This window comes from Narcine bancroftii, chromosome 9 (genome assembly GCF_036971445.1).
Source record: "Narcine bancroftii isolate sNarBan1 chromosome 9, sNarBan1.hap1, whole genome shotgun sequence".
Lineage (NCBI taxonomy): Eukaryota > Metazoa > Chordata > Chondrichthyes > Torpediniformes > Narcinidae > Narcine > Narcine bancroftii.
Genome location: NC_091477.1, coordinates 101,978,609 through 101,999,362, shown reverse-complemented (window position 1 = coordinate 101,999,362; position 20,754 = coordinate 101,978,609). Strand labels below are relative to the sequence as shown.

At 42.5% G+C, this 20,754-nt stretch overlaps 1 protein-coding gene across 6 annotated transcripts in view; it reads right to left on the bottom strand.

Moving 5' to 3' along the window:
- The window catches only part of LOC138742532 (lisH domain-containing protein ARMC9), an 83,768-nt gene extending 69,423 nt beyond the window's left edge, over window positions 1–14,345 (bottom strand). For 2 of the 6 annotated variants that reach the window (XM_069897063.1, XM_069897067.1), the window contains exons 1-5: window positions 14,024–14,344; window positions 10,581–10,665; window positions 10,113–10,238; window positions 9,041–9,211; window positions 6,786–6,941 (exon numbers count right to left, since the gene is read on the bottom strand). In XM_069897063.1, the coding sequence (XP_069753164.1) occupies window positions 6,786–6,941; window positions 9,041–9,211; window positions 10,113–10,238; window positions 10,581–10,634 (507 nt within the window). In that variant the 5' untranslated portion in view covers window positions 10,635–10,665; window positions 14,024–14,344. Of the gene's footprint in view, window positions 1–6,785; window positions 6,942–9,040; window positions 9,212–10,112; window positions 10,239–10,580; window positions 10,666–14,023 lie in introns of all 6 variants that reach the window. The other 4 variants (XM_069897066.1, XM_069897064.1, XM_069897065.1 and 1 more) reach the window with 4 other exon arrangements.
- Between the last annotated feature and the right edge of the window lie 6,409 nt (window positions 14,346–20,754).

The window sequence follows — 20,754 nt, the reverse complement described above, 5'->3', positions numbered from 1 at the left end:
TTCTTTAGGCAGTCCTTGAACCTCTTCTTTGGTGTACCTCTGTCTCGGTGGCCAGTGGAGAGCTCGCCATATAATACGATATTGGGACGGCGATGGTCCTCCATTCTGGAGACGTGACCTACCCAGCGCAGTTTGATCTTCAGCAGCGTGGATTCGATGATGTCGGCCTCTGCCATCTCGAGTACTTCAATGTTGGAGATGAAGTTGTTCCAATGAATGTTGAGGATGGAGCGGAGACAACGCTGATGGAAGCGTTCTAGGAGCCGTAGGTGATGCTGGTAGAGGACCCATGATTCAGAGCCGAACAGGAGTGTGGGTATGACAACGGCTCTGTATACGCTAATCTTTGTGAGGTTTTTCAGTTGGTTGTTTTTCCAAACTCTTTTGTGTAGTCTTCCAAAGGCGCTATTTGCCTTGGCGAGTCTGTTGTCTATCTCGTTGTCGATCCTTGCATCCGATGAAATGGTGCAGCCGAGATAGGTAAACTGGTTGACCGTTTTGAGTTTTGTGTGCCTGATGGAGATGTGGTGGGGGGGCGGAGCTGGCTGATGGAGGACCTCAGTTTTCTTCAGGCTGACTTCCAGGCCAAACATTTTGGCAGTTTCCGCAAAACAGGACGTCAAGCGCTGAAGAGCTGGCTCTGAATGGGCAACTAAATCAGCATCGTCTGCAAAGAGTAGTTCACGGACAAGTTGCTCTTGTGTCTTGGTGTGAGCTTGCAGGCGGCTCGGATTGAAGAGATTGCCATCCGTGCTGTATCGGATGTAAACAGCATCTTCATTGTTGAGGTCTTTCATGGCTTGTTTCAGCATCATGCTGAAGAAGATTGAAAAGAGGGTTGGTGCGAGAACGCAGCCTTGCTTCACGCCATTGTTAATGGAGAAGGGTTCAGAGAGCTCATTGCTGTATCTGACCCGACCTTGTTGGTTTTCGTGCAGTTGGATAACCACGTTGAGGAACTTTGGGGGGCATCCGAGGCGCTCTAGTATTTGCCAAAGCCCTTTCCTACTCATGGTGTCGAAGGCTTTGGTGAGGTCAACAAAGGTGAACAATTCCACCATTAAAATAATCCTACAGCATTGTTTTGTGCAGACTTGTATCTAAGTGCAATGTTTCTTATTCTATTTCAAGTTTGTTCTGATTATCGAATCACCTTCCCAGTTAGAAGTGCAATGTAAAATTCCAATCTGTACTTTAGTCTTTCACTTCTCTTGAAAATTTATTTTTGCAAGTATTTTCTGTAAACTCACCTGAAAGTTAATTGATTACCATGGTAAAGGCTAAAACTTTCTCCTGAGCTGCAGACAGAAGTATATCAGGCTCACATGAAAAACCAAACAAAGCAATTAATGTACAAGGTTCTATTTTGATCTTAAAAATCATTGATAAAGTTTGGAAAAAGTCTTTTCAAAATATCTCTAAATTTGGGCACTCCCAGAACATACAAGTGAAGCTTGAAAAATTTTACATTATTGATCCACTTTGTGAAAGTGTATTTTCCATTCTAAATATAGTATTATGTGACAATAATGGAACCTTTACCTTATTACAAATTTACCATGTTATCTGGGAACCAGGTGGGGAAAAAAGGCCAATGAAGATTTCACTGAATGATGTTATTTGGTCTTCTCCTGCTTGCATAGAGTATGTATAGAGACTGAACTGATTAGAAAATCAGAGTATGTATAGAGACTGAACTGATTAGAAAATCCAATCTTTTACACAAATCCAAAACCAACCTGAAATCAATTTACACAGAAATTCTTGGAAAAGAACAATCAGTGAATAAGGTCATAGTTAATGGACAATAAGAAGAATTATATATTCTTTTGCTGGAATTTTTTACTGTCCTAAAACTGTGCAACTCAATAATAGAAATCGAGAGCACGACAATTCTCGTGCTTCTGGACCCATATGCTTCACATTGGATCTTGGAAGAAATCCCGGATTCAAGTATTATCCTTGCCAGTTGTATTATTATTAGTTCTGATGAGAAGGACGAAAGTTCCAAGCCTTTGAGGACAAACCCTTAGGGCAGTGAAAGAATTTTAAACTTTTTAAAACATTTATTTTATAAAATCTTATAAATTTGCAATGTGTTCAAAAGTAAATCACAAAAATCTGTTGACACTGTGGTTGAAGTAAAAACACAAAATGCTGGAGAAGCTCAGCAGGTCAAACAGTGTCCTTTATGTAGCAAAGGTAAAGATACATAACCGATGTTTCAAGGTTGAGCCCTTCATCAAAGTATGAGAAAATGCCAGCAGGTGTCCAAACAAAAGAATGGGGGGGGGGGGGAGGAGAAGGGAGTGGCAAGGACAGGAGGGGATAGCTGGAGAAAGGAAGGAGGAGACAGCAGCTATGAGGGGGAGGAGGGGATAGCTAGGTGGGTGGAAAGGCAGGAAAGGAGGAGGGGAAAGAAAAGGCAAGTAGATGTAATTGAAAGCAGAAAAATCAATATTAATGCCATCTGGCTGGAGCATGCCCAGATGGAAAATAAGCGGTTGTTCCTCCAATCTGTGGTGGTCTGGGTTGGATAGTACACAAGGCCATGGACAGATATTTGAGTGAGGGAATGTGACTCGGAATTGAAATGCTTGGCCACTGGGAGGTCACAAGGTGTTCAAAATTATGGAGACAATTGTTCCAATGTAATTTAATGGCTATGAAGTACTTTGGAAGGTTTGCAGCACCAAATTATTGTCTCACTAGAAGTATTTGTACTTTGTTGACAATCAGTTAATGCTAAGAATGAATAAATACTGAAAAGGCAAAGTTTTTCTACATTTCAATGAAAAAATGTTGACACGCCTGTTCTTCACGTACAGGTTATATTCATAGTCTCCAGAAGTTATCACAAATTAATGTGGCTTTCAATTATCATGAAAATGGGCAGTATATCTTCTCAGATTTTAAGTGTTCATAGAAAATTATATAAAAATGACATTCAACAAAATTATAGAAAATCCATAGAAAAGAAATACTCTGACACCAGAATCATTGTATCTCAATGGTATTCTAGGGAAAATATTGCTTTTGCTAGCATATGTTTCCATTTAGATGGAGACCACCCTGGCCATAACCTCTTCTCACTGTTGCCTTTAAGCAGAAGGTACAGCATCTTAGGTTCAAGAACAGTTTTTAATGCAACCGTTATTAGACTCTTGAACCTCCCTATACTACTCTAACCCTAACCATCAACTAGTCTGGGCCCACCAAAACAACCACTTATTTTCCATCTGGGCATGACTGAAATTACATTTGTTTTCTCTTGCACCAACTGCAACTGGGAAGTGACGAAGTAGAGCAAGTCACAGAGGGAATTGTGCCAACTCCAGACTGACCTGTAGCAACTTGTCCAATGCAGCTGAGAGGGATGGATGTGAGAGAGGAACTCCAAAATGAAAAGTCTTGGAGGCTGCCAAGATCACCTTCTGATCTAGAATTTACCTAATGGAGCAGGATAAGATGTGCTCATTCATCTTCTTCCAAAAGGTTCTTACAGGAATATCTGTGATCCACAGCCTTACTAGACAGTAGGGTAGCAGAGCAAAGGCTTTTGTCCAGAAAATAGCCTTTGAGAAGGGAATCTAAAATTGGATTAAACTGCTTTGCACAGACATCCATAATGCAGTTCAAATCAATGGAAAAGAAACAGATAGCTTCCCCATCAAGTCTGGAGTCAGGTGGGGTTGGCCATTCTCTCCTGTCTTGTTTGTGTGCTTGTGACAGATTATGTTGTGTTTGTACTGTATATTGGTATGTTTTTGGGAGATAAATTGGGGCAGGTTTTTTTTAAGTGTAGGTCACATATAAACACTTCAAAACAAATCTCATTTAAAGTACTGGAGCTCTGCTCATGCTAGACAGGCTTTGCAAAAGCTTTGGAGAGTGCCCAAGAAACTTCACTAATGGATTGTTGTTTACAAAAAGGCAGCAGATGAAAGAACTCATCAGAGCCATAGGCTATCTGGAGTGGAACTTGCTGTTCTGAGAGGGTCATGTGCTTTTGCAAGCAGAGAGAGTAAGACAGGATTTCTCTCAGAGAGAGAGAGAGAGAGAGAGAGAGAGAGAGAGAGAGAGAGAGAGAGAGAGAGAGAGAAAATACAGTTCTGCAGTTTGACAGTCAGCTGCCAGCAGGAGCTGGGACTGGAACAGGACAAGCTGGCAAGCTTGTGGAAACCCCCATTTGGAAGACAGGTTGTGAGTGCTTAGTTCAGCCTGGTCAAAGCCCTTGTAGTTCATGCAAGAGGAAAGGACTGGCTGCCTAATGTTTCACTTGAAATAAGGGAAACAAAAAGGAACTCTGTGGTGACATGAAAGAGGTTATCATCTGGAAAACCCTGACGGGGCAAGTTTCTTCAGCAAGACACTGAAGTGGCTGGTTACAAGGAATCAGTTGTGGGTGTCCAGCAAACAAGAAATCTCTCTCTGAAAATGGACAAGAACCTCCCTGAGCAGTAACCATTTACCTTTTAAGCATCAATACCTGGTGAACTTCATAAATGTTAAATTCTGTGAACAGAATAAGAATTACCAGCAACCAGTAAACTTGGAGGAATGAGAAGCAAGATCGGACTGTGAATCAAAGACCTTTTCTAAACTTACACACACATTACATTAACGTGCGCTTAGAATTAGAAGTGGGTTGTTAGGTTAATTAAGTGAAGTGATAAGTTAAAGTTTGATTCTGTTTTCATCTTTAAAGATAATTAAAAGCAACTTTTGTTTATTTTTGGTAACTTAAAACCCACCATTTCTGTTGCTGGTGGGTTTTGGGGTCCTCTGGGCTCGTAACATGCTGCATAGAGCCCTTGATGAATTGATCAGGAAGGAAAAAGGCAAAATATGGGTGACATTGCCATGCAGTGGAAGCTCTCAGATGAAAGTCTCCCTGTACATGGATGACGTCACCATCTTCTGTTCAGACACACACTTGATCAGCAGACTGATCAGTATCTCCAGCCATTTTGAGTCTGCACCGGGCACCATGGTAAACATGAAGAAAAAAGAGCAAGGCAATGCTCTTCAGTAACTGGTCTGAGCTGTCCGTCATCCCCTTCACAGACAGATCTAACTAAATGAAGGAGCTGGGGATTGCAGCAGAAAACAATTGCCCACCAGAAATTGGGTCTGTGGGAACAGTACTCTCTCTTAATAATTGGGATAAACGTGTTCATCAGGTGTGAGGTGTTCTCAGTATTGTTCCACGTTCCGCAGGTGTGGCCCATCCCCTGCATTTCAGCCCTGGCGGTCACCAGAGAAGTTTTCCAGTTCATACAGGGATCCAAAATTGAAAGGGTCCCAAGGAATGCCATGTACAAGTCACCAGACAATGGGGCATGTGCACACCCAATGTGGCCCTCATCCTGATGATTACTTTCGTGCGTGGCTGCATCAGGTTGTGCGTAGAACCAAAGCACAAGGGCACCAAGTGTTGAAGTGTGCTGAAGTTCTACCTGTCCCAAGTGTTGTGAAGGATGGACCTAGCCCCATTGCAAGCAATATGCCAGACAGCTGGACATTGCCACACTACTCATCCTTTGTGGAAAGTTTTTCCATCCAAACAGCATTGACCGCAAGTCTAACAGCAGTGCTCATCACTGTGCAGTCACTGAGTGACAAGGACTTGATGGATACTGTGGGGTAGTTTTCTGAGTAGATGGTCCTATTCATCTGGCTGAATGCCTCATTGCAATTAACAAGCACCATAACTTGGCTTGGCTGGTAGAGATGAACCCTCCTCGTCAGATCCACTCTGTTCCTCAGAAATATCACCTACAATGCACCCTGTACCCAAGATGTCTGTGACAGATTTGAGACAGTAGCCCTCCTCTTTGAATAATGCTGATTTGCTCAGAGTTTTTGGAGAAGGATGCAAGGGTCTTTGTCATGGTTCATTCCCATGTAACAGCAGACTATCTTGATTTACAGGCTGTTCCCATAGATTTTCTCAATGGTGAGGAGAATTTTGTCTGTGAAGTATGGACCTGTGTCCACTACCTTTTAAGGCTTTTCATCTATGCCAGTCCATGATGCAACTGATCAACACACTTTCCACTACATAGTGGATGTTTGCCAAGGTTTTTGATGTCATATTGAACCTCCACAAATGCCTGAGAAAGTAGAGGCGGTGATGTGATTTGTTCACAATGACATTTGTGTGTTTCATCCAGGAAAGTTCATCCTAAATAGTGACTCCCAGGAATTTATATTTGCTCACCCTCTTCACCTTTGATCCCCCACTGATCATTGGATCATACACCTCTGTATTTGCACAGTTTGTTTACATTTCCTTCTTTGTTTTAATTTCTCTCTTTTGTATCTTTCTCTTGAGTACAGTTTACACTACCGACAAATAGAAATTCTGCTTGGCCTACAGAAAAAAAATTCAGGCTGTACGTGATGTCATGTATGTACTCTGATAATAAATTTGAACCAAAACTTGTTCGTCTTCCAGCACACCAAGGGTCTTGGAACATCTGCCCCGCAGATTGGTGGGACGGCAGTTGGGGGGGGGGGGAGAAACTACTGTATACTATTATGGTTTGTTTATCTTTCATACCTGTTTGGCTGCAGCAAGTGAGAATTTTCATGCTATCTATATTATACTTTTGTACATGTCAATAACATCTCATTACTCATTCTGCATTTCACAGGTTCCAATGGGAAAATTTCTCATTTGTGAGACTCAAGCCATTTAAAATACCCCGAAAAATGCAAAATCATTGATATTCAAAAGTAACAAGTTACTTCAAATCATACAGTAAAAGAGCTGCTCATACCTGAAAAAGCTCCTTAAAAGAGGGGTGTACTGTGGGATTGGGAACAAACGGGAGTGCATAAAAGGGCAAAAACTCTGTGGTCTGACTTAATGCTGCTCCTCTAGTCTCCAGGTATGTTTTAAAGTGAGAAGTTCTTTCTTCCATATCATGTTTGTCCTGTTGAAAAGACATTGGCATTTCAAGATGGAGTTCAATTAACCATAGTTCAATTTAGTACAAACATTTTCTTTATTTAATCCAGGCTTAAGTTACTTTTGAGATGCAGTCAGAAATCTTCCATTTAGTCAACTACTTCATTTTACAGCAGCCCACCACAAATTTCCTTTCTGATTTTCTTTATCTATTCAAGGTTTAAGAAATTTATGCATCATTCAAAAGTTGTGTGAACAAGAGAAACATGCTCTCAGTAGGTACAGGAGCTCCTTAAATTATGAATGATATGACTATCAGAAAATTGACCACACAAATTCTACCATGCATTTTTCAGATAAAAATAATGAAAAAAGTAAAATCTTTCATGGTTTGTGAATTAATATGTACAGCAAGGGGTTAATGATTTAGGTAAAAACATAACTGCTTTGCATTTTAACTTTTTCTGTGCTTGTGTGAAAATAACTAAAACCACCAAGGATATTGCATGATAAACCATGGAAAAAAGGAAAAAGAACACCCACAGTATGGCAGCAAGAATAATATATACATTGCTTAATTAAGAACATCCTCTTGTTGCCAACTCAGCACAAACAACCTTGTCCGTCAATAATGGATATATTGCTGCAATAATGGGAATCGCCAGCTGTGTAAAACTAATTAAATCACCTGTAGGCACTTGCTTGAAATAGTTTAAAAAGAGGATGAATATTCTGTATGCTTTGAGTGAGGTTCTGTGCAGGGAATGAGTTGCACTGTTTACTCTTTCTTTGTATTCCTCACTCATGCTAGTATAAGTCAATAAAGAAGTGACTGTAGACTCTTTGATTTTACTCTTTGTTTTATTATAGCGTGGGCCGACTTTAACAGGTTGACATTTACAGGAAAGATCTTGGATTCTAATCTTACTGTCATACATTAGGGGTATATTTTTAAAAGGAAAACCTAATGGTCATCCAATTTCTTAACACTCTAATCTCCACCAATCTCTCTCATCCCACGTGATCAGCAGCCTACTGAATTTTCTCACAAGTGATTACTACAATTTCATGTATGACAGAGTCCAAGATATTGTCTTTATTTGACATCCCTTAATCTGTGAGCATCTTACAGGAAAAGAAATCTTGAATTTTTCAATGATAGAATGAAACTGATAGGAAAGATGTGGTGAAGGTAGGACAGCACCATCTACTGGACACAATGCACTGAGGAAAAATGCTAGATTTTGTTACTTCAGCATAATCCACTGCTTACAATAACAAATCAACTTGCCAAGATGTTAAGAGATAAATATCCCTAATGTAGATAAGAAGCAGCAACAATCAACCATAGCAATGAAACATATTCAAATATGCATCACAGAAATAAGATGTTAAAATATTTTTGTTAATTTTAAACTTGTGATTTAAGTTTGAACTGTTTAAGTTGAATATATTAGGTTTGAGAAATACTTTTCAAAATGAGAGTTTTGAGATGAAATATTCCCAATATTAAACAGTCCAAAGGTAAGAACAGGATAAAGTAATATACTCCCTTTGTGGCCTATAAACATTATTCAACTCAAGCACTAAATCAAAAGAGTGAGCTGGAGAGAAAAAAAAAGCCAAAGCAATACCCTTATGGTTGTGATAACTTTTAAAATAATATGCTTCCTGAAAGAAATGGTTCAACCAATAATGTAATGAATGCTGGAAAAAAAGAATTATATCACCTAATAAAGAGGAGTTAGAGCCAAGAATACAAACCATAAGGGCAATTTTCAAAATGAATATTTTCAATCACATGCAAAGGAAAGATATGGGCATTTAAGAACAAAATTCATCAATTTTAAAAAAAAGTATAGATACAGGCCCTTCTGGTCCATGAGCCCATGCCACCCAAATAACCAATTATCCTACCAACTCTGCATGGCTTTGGAGGGTGGGAGGAACTAGAGCATCAGGAAGGAACCCACGCACATCACAAGAGAACGTACAAACTCCTTACAGAGTGCAAGATTTGATCCTGGGTTGCCGGTGCTGTAATAGCTTGGCACTGCTTCACTAAATTTGGGGGAAATCTATTAAACAAACATTAAAAAAATAATCAGGTTACATTGGACTTACAGGCCTTCCTCCAGCATTCCTCAAAGGATAGATGGCGAAATGAACATGAAGATGAAATTCCAGTTTATAAAGCATTTGATCATTTTCTCGAACATGAGGCAAAATCTGTTGCTCCCAAAGTTTGAAGAATGCTTTTCTATTTCCATCATCAAATGCTTCAAGTAAATCTTTCTGATGTAAAATGAGAAAGCAAAACATTTTTATCTACTACAGTGTATTTAAAAATAATTTGTTATTCTGAAGATAACCTGTTTCAAAAGAAGTATTGTTCTTGTGCTTTGGAGTCCTTTGACCATCATTTAGTTCATTTGTCATTGATTTTCAGAAATGGGCATTACTGACAAAACCAATATTTATTGACTTTGGTTCACTGATCAAGAAGGTGATATAGAGTTTCTTTCTTGAACTGCTATAATTATTCTGGTGAAAGTATTCCAATAATGTCATTGGGTAGGATGTTCTGGAATTAAAACTGTGATAAAGAAAGAGGGGTGATAGATTTCTAAGGTCAGCACAGTGTATGAAATGAAGGGAACATAATGAAGTGGGTTTCTCATATGCCTACTGCCCAAGCCCATTTTGACAGAAAAATTGTGTATTTGACAGATGTTGTCAAATTAGCCTGAGTGAGTAAATGCATTGTAGTTTGTGTGAGAGGTGGTTACTTTGGGTGGTGAACTGGGTGAAACACAAAATTCTAAGAGTGCTTGACAGGGTAGATATGGGAAGGATTTGTCACTAATTGAGGTGTCTAGAACATTATGCTCTTTGCTCGTGTTACAGGTTGAAAATACCAGGACTGTGGGACATGACCAGCAGGCCAGGATACATTAACAGAGAGAGACAATAAATTTGATGGAAATTCAGGGTTCTCATACCAACTAAAATAAGACTAGAAGAAAGAAATTATCAAATATGATACTTAAAAGAAAAATGTAATCTCATTATCAATACCTTAAAGCACACTCCAAGTGATATTTTTCAAAGTGAAGATTATCTAAATATTCTCAAGTATATTTGAAAATGTAATATTAATTCCAGAACTGTTTAAATGAAGAAATATTGCCTTTACCTGAATGCACAAAATCTTAAAATTTTGGCCAACATTCACTGGTGATTTTGGGATGGTCTTTCCCTTGTTTTTGCATTCCTTATCAAATATATTTGCAGTTTCTTCAAAATCAGCACATTTTAAATACTGAGTGAGAAATACAAACAGGTTAAGATAAAGTTTTATAAAAGTGAATAACCTAGTCTCATTTACAATTTGGTTTATGTAAGAAATGTCCCGATGAAAATGAGACTCCACGCTGTATTAATTCATTTTCAGTGAATATGGAGGTTGTTCATCAGTAATTATACCTGTGCAATGGGCATTCGACTGTCATGGATAATACTTGGTTTTCTGTTACAGGTTTAATCACATCTTTATTCAACAATTTTACACAATTCAATATTGGAAGGACAAATTTAGCTAATTGTTTGAATTCAATTTGAAAATCTTTTCACAGGCAAAAACAGCAATACTATTTTAACCTACCTCCTTTATCAAACCATTTAATTCAGCTTCGTATGTTAAATTGTCCCCCATCATCCACAAATTGTAACGTCACCTCATAGCCAATCTAAATTTTAAAAAAATCAAAACATGAGATATCTTCAGCAGATAAAAGAGAATCCTGAGAATCTATAAATATTCTAAGAAAAAAGGGTAATTAGGGAGACAATGTCCCTTTAAGGATCAGTGTGGTGCCACAGTATTGGGCAAGCTTTAATTAACACTTCTGTTCTATATTTATCATGGAGGTTATGGAAGCTAGTGAGATCAGGAAAGAGAATGAAACAATCTTTCAGTCTGTGTCCAGTCTCCCCGAGGTAGAGGAAATTAAAATGGTTGGCCACTAGGAGGTCCTAATTACTTATCTATGCCAATTTTACTCCCTCAGAATGCACAACCCAACATTGTCTCCGCACCAATCCCAACTTCACTACCAAATCCACAGACAAGGTGAGTGCTGTTGTAGTCTGGCCCACTGACTTCTATCTTTCCAAGGCCAGACCATAGCTCTCAGAATCTCCTCTTACTTATCCCTTGAATAGGAAGAAAAATCAGGCCTTAGTCTCCAACCTATCACTGACCTCATCACTTCCAGTAATCTCTTTTCAACAGCACAAAATCTCATTGCTTCCCAATGCCATACTGCCTGGATCTATCACTAACCCAAGAATAGTAGATCCAATTGCCCAGTAAACCCATTATTTCCACATGCTCCTGTCCCACTGAAGTGGTATCAGTGCACCACAACTCCTTTTTGTCCCTCTTGGTTCAGTCCCTTCCAATCTACATCTTGGATACCTCGAATGCCCTCCATCACTTTGACAACTTCCAATTCCCTGGGCTGGACCGCCCCATTTCCACCATGGACATCTTGTCCCTTTACACCTCCATTCCCCATAAAGAAGTATCTTTATTTCCTCTTAAAAACAGACTTAACCACTATCACTCTTCTTGGCCTGGCAGAACTTGTACTCACCCTCAGTAACTTCTCCTTTGGCTTATTCCACTTTCCTGTCAGAACTGCCCTCCTTAACATTCTGCCCTCTCCCCATATCACGTCTCAGCTTCTTTCTCTTTTACCCTCCTACCTCTATTCACCTGTTAACTTTTATCTGTTAGCCTGTGCTCCTCCCCTTTCCCCTCCCCCACTTTTTTTTATTCAGGTGTCTACCAGTTTTTTTTCCAGATTCCTGATGAAGGACTCAGGCCCATTGATACTGCGTGACCTGCTGAGTTTATCCAGTACTTTCATGCATTGCATTCAACCCCAGAGTGTGCAGATTTTCTTGTTTAACTACTTTTAATTTCTCTCAATTTGTATATCATATCTTGGTCAAAGAATTTTAAAGCATGGAAACAGGGCCTATGGCCAAACATGTCTCTGCCAATCAAGTTGTCTTCTAAAATTAGTCTCATTTGCTTGTATTTGGCCCATGTTTCTCTAAATGTTTTTTTTTTAATCCATATACCTGTCTAAATCTCTTCTAAATGTGCGATTCTACCTGCCTATGCCATTTCCTCCAGCGGGTTATTCCACCATACACCTTAAACCTATGCTCTCTAGTTTCAGTTTCCCATACCTCCCTCAGATAAGAGTCAAGATTTTGACTATTCACCATATCTATGCCCCTCATGATTTTATAAACCTTTACAAAGTCATGCCGATGAAGTAATGTCCTAACCCATCTAGCCTCTCTTTATAACTCAAGCGGAATATTTTTGTGTTTTTTTTTTTAAACTTGGCCTTCAAAGTTTAATGAGATCTTTCCTATAGATGAATGCCCAAAACTGTGCACAATATTCCAAGTGTTGTCTCACTAATGTCTCATACAGTTGTAACATGCTTTCTCAGGTTTCTGATTTCAATGCTCTGACCGATAAGCAACAAATGTCTTCTTCACCACTCTGAAAATATGTACCTGTGGTGTGGATCTCTCTGCTCTACCATTCCAAGGCCCTACCAAGGTCAAGCCCTGACCTAGTTTAACCTCCCAAAGTTTAATACTTTACATTTGTCAGAGTAAAATTGCATTTTTGTTTGTTCCCTCTCTCATAACATTGTCTATTTTTGTTTGCTGCAAAACAAACTCCTCTCTCTAGCTGCCTTGCTCCTTTTCAATTCTAATTTGCTATTTACCACCTTAGCTCTTTTTTTCACACTTTTTAGTAAATTCATATCTTTCTTCTATCCTGCCTCAGTAAAAGTTTAACCCTCATATTCTTTTGTTTCCCCCCCCCACTTCTTGTCAAATAAAACTTGTGGCACAGTATTCAAAATATGAGGAAAACAGAAAATATTAAAGACTCTCAGAAGGACAGGCAGCATCAATTTTTTTCTCTCTCTTCATTAGTTCTGACAAAGGGTCTTGGGCCTGAAACACTGACTGCTTCTCTTTCCATGGTTGCTGGTTTTAATTTCATTTCAGACATCCAGCACGTGCAGTTTTTTTGTCAATACAACTGTTATTTTTCCCTGTTTATATACCTGATCTAATAAAAACAGTATTGGAACAGAGGGGGTTACATAACATGAATAACATCATTGAATTTTGAGAAAGTTAATTAAATATGAAAGAAAACAAAGGAACAAGAAAATATGGACCAGAATATCATCTCCACCCCCCAAAAAAAACTGACAAAAATGTAACACTTATTTATTAACTTCTTTGAAAACAAACTGTATGGCATGGATCACAAGATTAATTTTAAAAATTAAAACTATTACCTGACTTGATGAGGCTGAGAAATTAATATGCGACTTTAATGTATAGGGATTGAAAAAGCCATTATTAAAATGTATAAAAGGAATTGTAAACCCATTCTGTCCATTGTTTCTTGCCAGTGAAATCCTTGCCAGTGAAATGCCAGTGAAATCCTTGCCAGTGAAATGCCAGTGAAATCCAGGGACAGAGCAAGGCAGAAGAATGCTGCAGGGACAGAGCAAGGCAGAAGAATGCTGCAGGGACAGAGCAAGGCAGAAGAATGCTGCAGGGACAGAGCAAGGCAGAAGAATGCTGCAGAGTCAGGCCAAAAGCAAGGAATGTGTGCGTGGGCAAGGAAGCGGGGTCTTCCACGGGGAGTAATCTGAAAGGTGGGGAGTAATCTGAAAGGTGGGGAGTAATCTGAAAGGTGGGGAGTAATCTGAAAGGTGGGGACTAAACTGAAAGGTTGGCAATAGGTCTCCCCCCATCCCCCCCTCCTCCACCCCCCTCTCCTCCACCACTCCTCCACCACCCCCCCTCCACCTCTCCTCCACCACTCCCCCTCTCCTCCCCCTCTCCTCCCCCTCTCCTCCCCCTCTCCTCCCCCTCCACCCCCCCTCCTCCTCCTCCTCCTCCACCCCCCCAACCGATACCCCGGAAAGCAGTTCCTCTTTCATTATCAGGAGAGGGGGGGGGCACGCAAATTCCCTATTTAAAGCTGACCTTTCCAGGCGACCAAAGAAGTGGTGAGCGGGGACCGGGGCCATCCTCTCGGCCACCGTTACTGGCGCGGTCTCTTCCACCGCCCGACGTCCATCCCAGCCGGCCACCTTGAGCTCGATGCGCCAGCAGCGCCGCACCCCCTCCCTGGCAACCGGCCGGTCGCGCGACCACGGCCCGCTGGGTCGTAAAAGTGTCGTAAAGGCGACTGACGGGGCCTTTGGCCGACTTTCCCGCTGAGGTGGACGGCGGGAACAAGTCGGACGGGTGGTCGCTGCAGGATTCACCCTTGACTGCTCGGAGAGGAGAGGAGAGGAGACAACGTTAACCCATAGAGAGAGAGAGAAAAACATTGGAAAATATGACACGAGCAAACAAAAAAATCTTCAGGAGAAGCAGTGATTTTTCAAACTGACCCCCCCTCCCTCCCTCCCTCCCCCCCCCCTCCCCCCCCCCTCCCCCCCCTCCCCCCTCCCCCCTCCCCCTCCCTTCTTCCCTCCCCCCTCCCTCCCCCTCCCTCCCCCTCCTCCTCCCCCTCCCTCCCCCTCCTCCTCCCCCCCTCCCTCCTTCCTCCTCCCTCCTCCTCCCCCCCTCCCTCCTCCCCCCCTCCCTCCTCCCCCCCTCCCTCCTCCCCCCCTCCCTCCCTCCTCCTCCCCCTCCCTCCCTCTTCCCCCCACCCTCCCTCCTCTTCCCCCCCTCCCTCCCTCCTCTTCCCCCCACCCTCCCTCCTCTTCCCCCCCTCCCTCCCTCCCTCCCTCCCTCCCTCCCTCCCTCCCTCCCTCCTCTTCCCCCCCTCCCTCCCCTTCCCCCCCTCCCTCCCCTTCCCCCCCTCCCTCCCCTTCCCCCCCTCCCTCCCCTTCCCCCCCTCCCTCCCCTTCCCCCCCTCCCTCCCCTTCCCCCCCTCCCTCCCCTTCCCCCCCTCCCTCCCCTTCCCCCCCTCCCTCCCCTTCCCCCCCTCCCTCCCCTTCCCCCCCTCCCTCCCCTTCCCCCCCTCCCTCCCCTTCCCCCCCTCCCTCCCCTTCCCCCCCTCCCTCCCCTTCCCCCCTCCCTCCCCTCCCTCCCCTTCCCCCCTCCCTCCCCTCCCCTCCTCCCCCCCCCCTCCTCCCTCCCTCCTCCCCCCCCCCTCCTCCCTCCCTCCCTCCCCCCCTCCCTCCCCTCCTCCCCTCCTCCCCCCCCTCCCTCCCTCCCCATCTCCCCCAAACCCACATCCCACCTAAGGCAATCCCTTACTAATCACAGAGCTCCAATGACATAGGGATTACTTAAAGTGGTAGGTGAGTGGAAAGAAAAAGGTAGAGAACCACTGGCCCAGACCCAATTGTTGCCGAAATGTTTTGCTTGAGAAAAATCGTCACTGCCCATTTCCTTTGGAGTTCTGAAACTGCACATAACGAGTCGATAAGGTACGATTAAAAACAGTGGTTTACAAACTTTCTCTTCCCATTCATGCACCTCCTTTGGCAATCCCTCTGCCATCGGGGCTCTGTGATTAGTAAGGGAATTGCTTAAGCTGGTAGTTGAGTTTAGTGGGGGTGGGGGCAGTTTGTAAACCTCAAAAGAAACTGGGCAGGTTGAGGAGTGTGAGCGGGAAAAACCCTTTTTGGGTGTCACCCTTCATCTAGCCAATTTCCTTCATCAGTCTCCCACCGATACAGCTCGACTCACCCACTAAATTCCTCTGACATTGATTTTCTGCATTGAAACGTAAGAATTTGCTGAACACCAGTTGTATGATTTCAGTGTTTTTTTAATGTGCCATAAAACATTTTTAACCCCCAGCGCAACTTTTGATTTTTGACCAGTAATTAAATTAGTGCTAAGACTGAGGGAGACAAATGATCACCATTTCAGCCATCACTCACGTGTTTTTAAAATTTTCAAGTAATTCAGCTACGCCTCGATTTTAATTAAGAGATTGGGTATTATTTTCTATCACCTCCACTAAAATCAAAATTTTATTTGCAGAGATGGTAAGCCGATTGAGGGGGTAGAGGATAGAGTAGATGGTGGAAGGGTTGTTGCAATGTGTAGTGAGTGTGTGAGCCTAGAAAGCCAGCAGAATCATTTGGAGGGTTTAAAATGTGTTTCTTTCAATGCAAGGATTATTACAGACAAGGGAGATGAATTTAGAGCATAGATTAGAACATGGAATTACAATTACAATTGCTATTACAGAGAGTTGATCAAATCCTTTTTCCTGAACTACTGTCTTGGTAAATCTTGTAGTTTATGTGAGTTGTGATTCATGTTGATAAGAACAAATATATTGTAGTGGGGTCACTATGGTTATAGCTCGAGGTAGAAAGAAGATTCACACACCAAGGGAGTGTAATTGACACTGACTTTATTGGGCTGCAGCTCTGCCTTTTATAGGCAGCTGGCTGTGTCACCACCAGGACGTGGCTTGAGTGAGGCCAGCAGCTGATTAGTTGTCCCAATTACGGAGGCCCGGATTGGAACCCCTGCAATCTACTGGCTGTGATTGCTTGGTTGGACTGCTATTCTTACAGCTTATGGGAGCGGGCGTCTCATCCCACATGCTGTCTGCCCGATCGACGCCGTGTTCGACGACTATTTTCTGTGTCGGACCGTGGAGTGGGCCATGGCCCATGACAATATCCCATGTATATTGCACTTTTAACATAGAAAAGCACCCCAAGGAAGTTCCCAGGAGTGTTATCAAGTTAATCAATTCCAAGACATGGAACAGCAAGGTATAAAATGGATTGTTAGTACAGACGAATGGAGAATATCCGAGAGAAGGTAAGGGTGGAAATAGTGGTGAAACCATTTGTGTATCTTGAAAGCAAGGAAGAGAATTTTAAATTAAATGGCTGTCAGTCTGGATCAGCAGCGAAGGAGGGCATGTTAAACTAAAGAGACTGCAGAAGCTGGAAAACTAGAGCAATACACAAAGTGCTTAAGGAATTCAGCTGGTCAGGCAGCATCTATGGAAGGTAATAATAGTCAATGTTACGAGCTGAAAACCCTTAATCAGAACTGTGAATTTAGGTAGAAGCCAGCAGAATTCGCTCGATTCAAGATTATTATCATCTGACTGTACATATACAACCAGACAAAAAAATGTTTCTCCGGACAATGGTGTACATACAAAATACATTTCTCACAGAGCATATAATAATCACATACAAACATGAAAATACAATATAAAATAAATACGTATAAATATTCAGGAATAATTAATTTCATTACAGGTTACAGAATACCACAGCTGTGTGAGAAAAGCTATTTCCTGGCTTGGCAGTCTTAATTTTGATGCTCTCTACCTTCCACCTGATGATAATAGGTCAAAGATACTATGTAATGGATGGTAGAGATCCTCGATAATTCTTTGAGCCCTATTTAAGCAACACTCCTGGTGAAAATCTTCAACAGAGGAAAGGGTGACCCCTGTGATTTTCTCGGCTGTTTAAATGATCCTCAGTATTAACATCATACCACCTGACAATATAGCCAGTTAGGACAATTTTATTTGTACTCCAGTAAAATATTGTCAAGAGGTGGACCAGTCGCCTTGCTCTCCTCAACCACCTTTGGAAGTGTAGGCATTGCTGCACCTTCCTAACTAAGGAAGATGTGTTGTGGTTCCAGGATAGGATGTCCATTATTTGCATTCCATATAATTTTGTGCTTTCAACTCTCTCCACGACAGAGTCGTGTGCAGTGGAGAAGAGTCAACCTTCATCCTCTTGAAATCCACAATGATCTCCTTTGTATTGGCCACGTTGAAACTCATGTTGTTGTCTCACACTATTTGAAGAAGTAGACCATGCTGGTCAGAAATTCAGTACCTATATCTGGTGCTAAGTTCCTCATTCCTGGTAAAGAGATCTTGAGGCCATACTGTCAGTTTAGTTACTGTAAAATAACTCTATGTAGTTTAGCTCCATGTGAAACCTGCCATCAAGATCTTCCGCAAGTGATTTCCTCTTCCCCAACTACTTCTTTTGAATAAATAAATAGAGTGGAAAATACCATCTGCCCATGGGTATGTGTCTTGGGTAAACTTATACCTCTCATTTTGTTCATTTTAGATTGGTCACAGTGTTTGAGCTACCGAAAGAAAATAGACACACACACTGAGAGCAGTTCAGTTTATACAAATGTTTATTACTAATTCAAAAGCTGATTTCACACTACAATATGCAAGCCCTTCCCAACTATACTTATCAACGCTTGGACTGGTCCCAACTGCCGAAGCGAGGCAACGACTGCACACTTGTAGTAGGTTGTCAGGGCGCTGGTAGCAGCTTCTCCACCTCCCCCGACCGGGACGTTGCTTGGACTCTGGCTGTTCTTCCTTCTTGACAAGGGGTGTTCCCACCCCTCGGAGAATCTAAACTTCAGCAGCAGGACCACAGGCTTATATACCCCAAAAACAATTAATCATGCGCCTACTCCTTCTAATATTTGTCAGCCAAAATCAAAACTGAACATTACATTCTACAATTTAGAAGATTAATTATTATGGAACCAGGATGTTATAATTTCCTGGTTTATCTCGTAGATACAAAGACTTATTAAAACTTCTCGAGCAAGACAGGTTGTGACCAATTCGTCAATTTCAGAGTGTTGCATTTGACAACTGCCTTCCCTGGGCCTCACAGTGGAATTCCATTTCAAAGTGTATCTTCAGATAAGTCCCCATGGCTGAGTTTAATTACATCTGCTAGTTCTGAAAGTAAGGTGACCTGCGTGTGGACCCAGTGTCGTCAGTTCCACATAAGCAAAAAGCATCTGGGTACATGGTTTTAATCCTCCATTACATTCCACCCCTTGGTCACAATCTGTCATTTGCGAGGCCTAACCAGTATTTGAGTACAGAGGGAGCGAAAAAAGAGAAATCAAAACAACAATTACAAAGATAAGCAATGACGCGAGCAACCAACGGAGGATAGTGTGGCCCACTCCCCCAAATGTAGCAGTTAGCCATGAGAAAGGATTCCAACCAAGGCTCAAATTATCCTTGTTGGCCACAATACCCAGGTACTGGAGCTCACGAACAGATTTTGAAACATGCTGAACAATAACATATTTATATAAGCTGCACTTGAGGCTGGTGACTGAGGACTTCCTTGGTGTAATGCATCGGACCGTGTTTCCCACGGGGAACTCCCTTGGAACGTCCTCGACATTACAAATCCAATTGCTGGCATCAAAGCAGCTGTTAAGCCAGATCACCATGAGTGTAAAATGGAGAACCTGGAACAAAGAAGCCTGACACATGTCACTCACGATACCATAAGCGTTCAGTGTTTAAACAGACTAAATCATCCTGTCCCTCAATAGCTACCCACCGAGTGTTACCCTGGGCAGGTGTCACTATTTCCCCTTTTACAGGAGGGCCACTACCTGGTGGTGCCACCCATACCTTTTGTCCAACATTCTCTAGTTCGGGGATGGGGGGCAATGACTGTTATTCCTCTGGAATAGGCTGTAATTCAGGAGCGTGAAGAAGTCGGTAGAAAGGTGTACCTCCTTTTAAAGGGCGATGATTCAAATTGTCGACTGCCTGCTGCAGCACATGGCACCATCCCTTCTGGGTCCCCAGTGATGTTTCCAAACGAATTTGTTCCTTCAGTAAGCCGTTCATTTGTTCAACTAACCCGGCAGCCTGCGGGTAATAAGGAATATGGTGGACCCATAAAATACCGTTGTCATTTGCCCAATCACAGATTGCTTTCCCGGAGAAGTGCGAGCCATTATCAGAGTGAATCTCCTCTGGAACATCATAACGATAAATCAAATGGTTTAGTCCTTGGATAGTGCTAGCTTGGTCAGCCGTCTTGGTGGGAAAAGTAAAAACCAGGCCCGAAAAGGTGTCAACCATTACTAGGATGTAATATTTACCCATACAGTCTAGCATGGGGCCTATGTAATCAATTTGCCAGACCGCAGCTGAGTGAGCACCCCGTTTTATTCGGCCAGGTGGAACGGTATGGAACTTCACAAGCTGACATTCTGGGCATGTACGTACGACCATGCGGACATCATCCTGATGGACGGATAAAGCATGTGTACAGGACCACATAGCTGATCCCTTCTCCCCCAAATGACCACTCTGTTCATGTGCCCATCGAGCCAGGGGGACGGTATCAGCACAGCTGATAGTGGCAAGCTGATCTGCTACTGCATTATGTTGAGCCATGTTAGTCGCCATATTGGTATGGGCATCAACGTGATAAACGGTTATCTCACGATGGTGGCAAGCATCCCACAACAGCTGCCACAACTCTTTGCCCCATACTGGGCGGTCATGTATCATCCAGTTGTTCTTTTGCAAATCAGGCATCCATACCACAAGTCCATTAGCCAAAGCCCAGGAATCAGTAAACAGGCGAAGAGGGTGATCATGGGGATCTAGTGGTAAAGTGACTGCCTTCAACTCAGCATACTGACTGGAGCCACCATCCCCCTCCTCCGATAAGTGAGTTCCTGACCTGGGATGGTAAGCCACCTGTTCGTGTACGCGGCCCACCCCTTCAGGCCCTCTGGTCGCACGACTCTGAATATACCACTTCCATTTAACAATAGAAGACTGCTGAGCCCGCCCGATCTTTAGATTAGCATCATTAGCCAGGACCCAATTCATTATAGGAAGTGTAGGTCGCAATTGAACATCTGCATCGCCTGTCATTCTTTCAGTCTCTAGCAGGGCCCAGTAACAGGCTAGTAACTGTTGTTCAAAAGCAGAATAACGAGTGGCAGCCTCA